The following is an 8,408-nucleotide window of genomic DNA, read 5'->3' as shown; positions in this document are numbered from 1 at the left end:
TGTGAGCAGGGGCAGGACAGTGACCAGGAACCTCTGCTGTCACTGCCGTGGGGACAGCACCCAGTGCCAGGAGAGGAGGTGGGCAGGGGCTGCAGCAGAGGCTGTGGCATTGCAGGGGCCAGGGAGAAGCCCAGCTGGAGCAGGGTCCCAGCTGGAGCAGGGTCCCAGCCAGCAGAGCTTGGCAGAGGCAGGAGGATGCTGAGATGATTCACTGCAGCAGCTGCTCCCAAGTGAGCGCAGGGAGAGGCGGCTCCACGGGCATAGGGGGAAGGCAGGGACAGAGGGCTCTGCTCCCCTGCTTGGGAGGGAAGTTTTGGGCAGCTGGGGGTGAGCTGGGGCCCAGGGCTGGACTGTCACTGCTCCATGACAGGAATGTTCCACCTGAGCCATGGCAAAGCTGGGTTGGCAGTTCGGGGTGGCACACCTGGCATTGCTGTTTCTGGTTCCAGGGTCTCATTAATTTTTTGTCCCTTGGGAAGAACCTGTCCTTTAATACCAATTAATCCCCTCCATGTCACCATTCTGCAGAGGAGCCAAAGTCCTCAGTGAGGTGACATCTCTGGCTTGTGCCCAAGGAAAACCTTGCATGGTGCTGTGAGCACAGTGGACATGGAGTGCCCTCGAAGGTGTCCATCTGTCTGAGCTGGAGCCCCCTCCAAGGGGCTACTCTGCTCTCCCACACCCTTTACCTTTCCCCTGAAGCCAAATTCCCTAAGGCCCACTGGAAAATTCCTGCCTTGGTCTTGACCAACTAACTTGTCTGTTTTCTCTTGAGCTCTGAGAAATTCACACCAATTTCCCCAAAAACTCCTTCCCCCCCCCCCCCCCCCCCTTTTTTTTTTAACATAAATTTTGGTCTAATAACTGCATTTTAAAGGTAAACTCATCCAGCTGCTCCAAAGGAGATCCCACACCAGGACAGCCAGCAGTGTTTGGGATGTGTTTTTCAGCACAGGAGGGATATTTGTGTATTCCTCCCCCAGCCTGAATTCCTATACACATTTCCCAAGGCAAGAATTGTGCTTGGGTTCACCCCAGAATCCAAGGAGCAACAGTAAAACAGGGACAGGTTTGCTGGGAGCAGGAAGCAATCAGAGATATTTGCTTTCATTCCAGCAAAAACCCCACACCTACAGCTTCCTGCCCCTGCACCACCCCTGAGCAAACATTATTTATAGCACCAAGAGCAGTTATAGCTTTGCCCCTTCTTGACCTGGAAGTAATTGGTTAATTGAGTTAGACAACAAACCTCAACACACTCGCGTGGTTTCCTTCCACCTTCTCCCAGGGAGCTGGAGAGTCAAACTCCTTCCATCCCAAGCTGGTTAAAAACATCAAACACCTCCAGGAGAACAATGTTTACTTCCCCACCAGGAAATTGGGTCCTGTTGAACCTTCTTCAGGGCCAAGAGCTCCTCCAAAACTGCTGCACCTGGGGGTTGCTGCCGAGCTGGAGCTGGAGCTGGGGTAGGTGGGGGCTCTTTGGGGAGGGTTTCCTGAGCTGTGCTGAGGCTGGGAAGCCGTGAAAAGCTTTGTTGCTGCTGCTGAGAGCTGAGCTCTGAGCTCACCAGGAAACTGAGATTTTGGTCTTTGCAGGTTCAGTAATTTGCTGGTTTGGTGGTTGGAGAGGTTCTCTGGGTTTGTGGGCCCGAGGGCAGTGGGTGAGAATGAGCTGTGTTAAGCACATGCTTTATTCCCAACCTGAGATCCTGGTGGTGCTGACTTTTCCTGGAGACAAACTGCAAAGAGCTGGTTTCTTTGCCTGTTTTCTGTGTCCCTGTGTGGTGGCAATGGCCTTGGAGGACAATGCCAGTGTGGGACATACCTTGGTCTCCTGGATGCAAAGATGATATTTTTGACAACAATTTACAGGCCTCTGCCTCCCAGTCTCCTCTTCCCTCTTTTATGTGTTATTTGTGATATTTATCAGTCTCCACTGATGTGGGACATTCTCGGGGAAGAAGAGCCTCTTGCCATGTACAGGAGAGGGGTTTAAGCAGGTGAAGGAAACCCTCTGGGTTTCCTCTTGGGAAAGGCTCCTCTTTGGGGTGTTGGGAGATCCCCACTTACAGGTATGACTGAGGTTCCAAAGCATCTTCATGATCTGCGTGTCAGAGTTCTGTAAAATTAACCAAACCCACAATAAATCCTTTTAGCATCTACACCAGGACTAGATCTACCAGAACAATTCCTCTGCACTACTGGGAATCTTGGCCCAAGCAGAATTAACTTAGGCTGGAGAAACTCCTGGTGCTGTTGGCTGGAATCCATGGTCTGTGTGGAGTTCAGTTGTGAGAGCTGGAGGAGCTGAGTGGGAGATGTGGCCAAGCAAGATGGGTGAGCTGGAGTTATCCACAGGACACAGGGATGCTGCTGCAGCTGGAGGGGAAGCTGGATGGTCTTGTCCAAGTACAGCTGTGCCAAGAGTTTCCCTCTGGCAAGTGCAGGGCTTGCACAAGGAGCAAAAGGACTTTTCCCAAGCAATTCTCCTTGGCAGCTTTCAAACGTGTTCTGGTTTCTGGTGAAGAACAAATCCCAGCTGGATTCCGCTTGTTCAGTGAAGGAGCACCAAGAGCCAGGTGCTGCCCTGGGATCTGGGAGCTCCTGGCCTCCAACCCTTCCTGAAAAAAACCCTCAGTTTCATTACAAGGAGCCAAACACCTTCTCCTCCTTCCAAAAAATCAATGTGGAGGAACGATCAATGGTGTAAAAGCTGAGGCTTACGTGGGAATGCAGGCAGCACTCTGCAATCGCAGCACTTTCCTCTGCAGTGATCAAGTCAAACTGCAGAAGCAGTTAAGAGGATTAGATATTTTTGATCATATTTGCAGCTGTTCTTGCTGTAAGTGAGAGGAAAAATCCAAATGTGTTGCCTTGGGAAGTGACTGAGAGCCTGGAAGGGAGTGATCCCTTGGGACCTGCAGCCAGGGTGTGCTCAGACCCTGCTGCTTCCCAGAGCCACGAGGAGCTGTCATTCCTGCAGCTGGAATTGTGGCACTTGGCTCCTTCAAAGATCCAGGCTCCAGTGGAAACCTCCCTTTGAGCCTGGATGCAGGCCTCTGAGCTGCAATGGTGACTCCAAAATCTCTGAAGGCTGAGGTTTCACCAGTGCCACAGCTTAAACAAGGATTGCTGTGGAAGCCCTGCCAAGTTCAGAGCCAGATGTGAGAGAGGAGATCCCTCCCTGGACATCACTAAGGATTTCTAGCACTGCATGCTAAGTAAGGAAAACTAATTCCACTGTACAGTTAATTTCAGTGTTTAATTTTCACACATTCAGCACTGTTGGAGTCCAAATAAAAATACCTGACTGTTCCCTTCAAACCCATCCCTGCAGAGATGCTGGGGATGTGCTGCCAGCACTGCAGTAGAAAGCTCCTCTGCTTTTCCCAAGGGACACTTCCAACAGGCCCTTGGCCCCCAGGATGGGCTGAGGGGGAGTATGGGATCCATTCATCCCTTTTTCCATTCTTCAATAAAAATGTGGCCAAGGAAGAAGACATTGCTCCTTGAGCCATGTGGTTGCTGGAAGTGCTTGGCCCTGCTCACAGAAGCTGCCTGGGCTTTCCCTTCTCCATGGATGGAGCCTCAGATAATGCCCCTGTCCAGGACAGGCAGGTTCCTCCTGAAGCCAAAATCCCAGACCTGAGCCCAGGTGAGACATCCCAGAGGAGGGGAAAGTTTCACGTCTCACTTCCAATTTGCCTGATGATTTTAGCACAGTGAACAGGAGAAAGAGCACCAGAGGTAACAAATTCAACCCTTTCCAAACACAGTCATGTGGTTGTCATCTGCCAAAAACATAAACCACAATCATAATCCTGAATTTGTCCTCTGAACATACCTGTGCCTGCTCTATAGTAGTTTCCTTCTAATCCCCAGGGATTAATCCTGAAGTGCATTGAAACATCTGAGGTGAAGGGCTACAGTGGAAATTCCTTGCAGGCTGGTAATAATAACTGAAAGCTGCTCTGTGAAGCAAACCTGAGGCTGACTTGGTTTTTAATGGACATCTGTCTGTAGGGGGAAAAAATGCCATGGCAACTGGCTTTCTTGTTGGCACGGCAGCCTCAGCGAAGGGCTGGGGAGAGGATGGGTATGGGAGGGTCTGTGTGGCTGTGCTGGGAAACCTGGAGGTACAGCTCGGCCAGGCTGGGAGGCAAAGGTTGTTTATGCTCTGTGAGCACCAGATCTTGAGGGATTTAACAGCTAAATCTTGGCATAACGATTGCTTTGTGTGCTGCTGCTGCTGCTTAGCAGGAGCCAGGCTGGGTTCCCCCCTCCTTTTCCTAAAAATGTGAAATCTAAAGGCAAAAAGAGCCCAGCTGGCGATTTCCAGTGCTTTGCTGGGCAGAGTTGGTGTCTCCCAGTTTGCAGCTCTGTCCCAAAAATCGCTGCAGAGCCATGGCTTCATCAGATGGATCCTGGAGCTTTGCTGGCTGAGGAAGGAAATGCCCTTGTTGTGTCCAAGGCTGTGGAAATTGAGAGCAAGGGTCATTCAAGGGTTGATAATGGGTGCAAAAGCTCGGGCACTTCCGTGCCTCCCTCCAGAGCTCCGTGGACATCAGCATTTCCCTTCATCTGCTCTTGGTTGCAGGAGAAGCAGCTGGATGCATGGCCCAGCAGGGTCATCCATCACCCTGGCTGCACTGAGCTGCAGGGCTGAGAATTGGGAAGAAATGGCAATAAAACTGCAAGTGCAGATAAAAAACTGCATCTGACGGCAGCTGGTCTCTGCTCAGAGCTGAGCTGGGAATTTGGGAGCTGGAGGCAATGGGAAGATCAGGGCAGGGGGGAAAGGCAGGGGTGGCAGCAGCTGTCCCACGTGGCTGGTTTGGAATTTGGGGTTTGGTTTTGCTGTGGCACCAATTCTGGTCTGGCCAGGGCTGTGTCATCAGTCAGAACTCAGGGCAGCTTTGCTGATGAGCTACATCGTATCTCTCTGGGAAGTGCTGCCTGTGTGTCAGCCCTGATTTGTACTCTTAATATCCTTCCAAGTGTTTGGAGATCCCCGTGCTCACAGCACTGTCCACAAAGCTTTACCCTCCAAGAGGAGGCGTGGGGATAATGGCACTGAAGAACTGAAATCTTCAGGGAAGAGAAAACACGTGTGTGAAAAAGCTCAGTTCTCTGAGCTTCTCCAGCAGCTGATTTTGCTCCAAGCAAACCCCCGTGCCTGTGCTGCTGTCCCTGTGTAGCCAGGCGTGTTTTGTCTTGCTGGATGCTGCTGAGGATCACCCTGGGTAGCTCAGGGAAGGGAGCACAAGACGAACAGCAGGTTAGATCAAGGAAATGTTACATCACACGGCACTTCCTGCTAAGTGCTGCTATTATCAGCCTCATTCATCTCCACATGCAAATACAGCCTGCACACGTAGTCACACATCTGGAGGGAAATAGCAGTCCTGGAAAGGAGCAGCTCTAACCTGGATCCCACAGGAGAGGCAAAAGGGAACATAATTCTCCATTAGGAATTGTTTCCTTTCTTTCTTGACTGAATCCTGGATGTTTCTCCAGCTAAACCACCACATCCACTGTTGGCTACTCTGTCACATCATTAACATCCAAAGTGTCAGCTATAAATGGTGGGGAAGAGCACAACAAAAAAGGTTGAGAAATTGATAAAACCAAGCCATAAAATAATAAATACTGGGAATGGTGGGCTATCAAGAAAAGCATATTCAGGAGGAAGTAAAGGGAATGATGTGCTCTAACAGCAGTAGAACCCCATACTCTGGGAATGTGGGGAGGTCACTGCAGACACAGGAAGAGCAGTGTCCATGGAGGAGCTGAAACCACCCTGCAGCTTCTCTGGTGGTCACTGCTGAGCTATTTTAAACGATCACTTCTATATTTACTTTTAACCTGCTTTTTTATAAGAATGCTCAACAAAGAAAAAAGGGAGGGCACAACGAAAGCCAAACAGAGCTTAAGAAAACAAAGAATACATTGAAGGGGAAAACAAGTCAAACTGCAACTGCTCTTGAGTCATGACTGAGGATGTGAGCACCAGCCTATTCATACCCTGCTTTCTGAGCACATAATGTCACCCTAAAATGTACTTTAGCGTGCTCACGTCATGTCTTACAAGCTGTCTCTGCCTGTGCAACTTGGTTCTGTATTTTTTGACATTCTTGACTACCAAGGGCTCCATCTTTGCCCCACAGCCCCTTCAAACTGCTGCAGGTGCTTTTGTGGTCCTTAACCTCCAGCCACAGAAATGGTCACTAACTGCTGTGAGCTGTGAACGTTCCAGGCTGGAAAAGCATTGAAGTGATGTCCTCTAAAAACCCCACCTTTAGTGGATGAGTTCTACTCGTTCTCTTATCAGACTTCCTGGTGCTTTTTATTAACAACTTCCTTTTCAGAGTTGCACAAGGTTCAGGACTAACCCAAAGCTGTAGAACTTACAAGCTAAAGAGATTGGTTCACAGAATATTGGAATATCCTGAGTTGGAAGGGACTCATAAGGATCATCCAGTCCAACTTCTGGCCCTGCACAGACCCTTCAACATTTTCATTTATGGAGTCTCTTTTGGGCTCTATATATTTCTTATATTTTTATATACTTCTATATCCTACTACAACTATTATTATTGTTGTTGTCATTATTACTACTACTATATTGTTAAATATTGTCTTATGTTGGTTAAGTGCTTTTTCATGCTAGCGGGTTTTACACAAATATATATATATAAAAGGGATTTTTCTTAGCTGCTCTTAGGGATTTATTTATCCCATCACACACAGTGAACCAGATTCCTGCTCTTGTAGTAAATGCTCCCAAAATTGGTAACTTTGGGCTCTGCAGGTGCTGATGTCTCCCACAGAAACTCTTGGGCTCCAGAAATCCTGAGTGTCCTTCTCACTCAGTTCCATGGCTATGACATAGTGAAGCACCTCGTGAGTTCACTGAAAGGATTAAAAAAATCCTCTCTGTTAAGAGTATTTTCTATGGGAAAATTCTTCATGCTGAGCCCATTTTGGGTAGGATCTGTCATCTAGCTCATAAAGCATTAACCACAAGGTTACTTAGGCCTGTGAGGTAAAACAAAATAATCAGTTTAAAAGGTAAAATGTAAGGAAAATGCTAATTTAAGAAAGCTGTTCAATATTTTATCTTTTTACCATTGTGTGCTACCACCCACAACTCTTCCAACTGCATGGGAAAGCTGTTGCTTTAGGAGCAAGGTGTATAAATAATGCCTGCCTAAGAGCACTGCTCCTTTTTATTCCATTGGAATCCTGTGGGATTTCTAGAGCATTTCTATGAATAGATTAAACTCTGAGCATTTCGAGTAACCATGGCTATAAATCAATTTAGCACTTGGTTTTCAAGTTGCATCTGTTCTTACTAATCCTGTATGTGCTTTTTTTTTTTTTTTTTTTTTTTTTTAATAGGACAGACCGGGCTTTATTTTTGTGTATGGGCAATTTTTGGTGAAATTCCCGCTCTGCACCAAGCAGGTTCCACACACAACCACTGCACCCTGGATTTCTGCAGGGAGCCTGCTGATGGTGGACAGCAAACACGGAGTGAGGGGAGAACCGGCATCTGGAGCTTAAATATTTTACCCAATACAAATTTAAATTTCTCTACTACGAGGGGAAGCCCTGACTGCTCCGAAATCTGTAAGATGGAGGGGCACTGCAGGGAAAGCAGCCATCCTCCGGCCCCATCTTGCTTTCCCCCGGGAGCAGGGATGTGTTTGGCAGCGATGGCTCTGGCTCTTCTGCGGATCAGGGCAGCTCGGCGGGGCCTGCCGTCCTCCACCGGCCTTTCGCAGCCGGCCGGGGCTCGGCCATTTTTCCTCCATTTCGTTGTCTCTCGACGCTTGGTTTCTTTTGAACGATGCGCTGCGGGCCGAGCCCGCCGCCCTCCCACCGCTGCTCGCTGGGGCCCGGGGAGGGGCGAGCGCGGCCGGGCCCCACCAGGCCGCGGCCTGCGGGCCCGCAGCGCGGGGAGCGGAGCCCGCGGGAGCCGTGCGGGGACGACCCGCCCGGTGTCACCGGCGGGCACGGAGGGGGCTGAGCGGGCGAGGGGATTCTCCCGACCCTGCCGGGGCCTCACGGCCGGGCCGGACGGGCGCTGCCGCCGTCCCGCGCCGCCGCCGCCGGATCCCTCCGCGCCGCGCTCCGCTCCCTCCGCCCCGCTCGCACTGTTTGGGAGCAACCGGCCGAGCCAGCGGCGCCCCGGCCCCGCCAGCGCAGCGCGGACCGGCCGAGCGCACCCAGCCCGGCGCGACCCCCGGCGCTCTCCCTCCCTCCTCGCCATGTCCCTCAAGCAAGCGGCGGCGGCGGCGCAGCCCGCCGGCAACAACCGCAAGCCCCCCGGCGGCGGCGGCCCCGGCCTCCCGTCAGCCGCGGGGAGGCAGAACATGGGCAGGTGGGTGCGCAGTGCCGCGGGA

The 8,408-nt window shown here is 50.9% G+C and overlaps 1 protein-coding gene across 12 annotated transcripts in view; it reads left to right on the top strand.

The window, feature by feature from the left end:
* Window positions 1-7,421: 7,421 nt before the first annotated feature.
* ATXN2 (ataxin 2) overlaps window positions 7,422-8,408 on the top strand; it is a 49,800-nt gene continuing 48,813 nt past the window's right edge. For 8 of the 12 annotated variants that reach the window (XM_041410208.1, XM_041410207.1, XM_041410206.1 and 5 more), the window contains exon 1: window positions 7,424-8,386. In XM_041410208.1, coding sequence (XP_041266142.1) covers window positions 7,638-8,386 — 749 coding nt within the window. In that variant the 5' untranslated portion in view covers window positions 7,424-7,637. Of the gene's footprint in view, window positions 8,387-8,408 lie in introns of all 12 variants that reach the window. The other 4 variants (XM_041410205.1, XM_041410199.1, XM_041410202.1 and 1 more) reach the window with 2 other exon arrangements.

The sequence above is a fragment of the Onychostruthus taczanowskii genome, unplaced genomic scaffold (genome assembly GCF_017590055.1).
Source record: "Onychostruthus taczanowskii isolate IOZ18803 unplaced genomic scaffold, ASM1759005v1 scaffold32, whole genome shotgun sequence".
In the NCBI taxonomy this organism is placed as follows: Eukaryota; Metazoa; Chordata; class Aves; order Passeriformes; family Passeridae; genus Onychostruthus; species Onychostruthus taczanowskii.
Note: the sequence above shows the minus strand (reverse complement) of the source record. Positions and strands in the feature narration are given on the sequence as shown.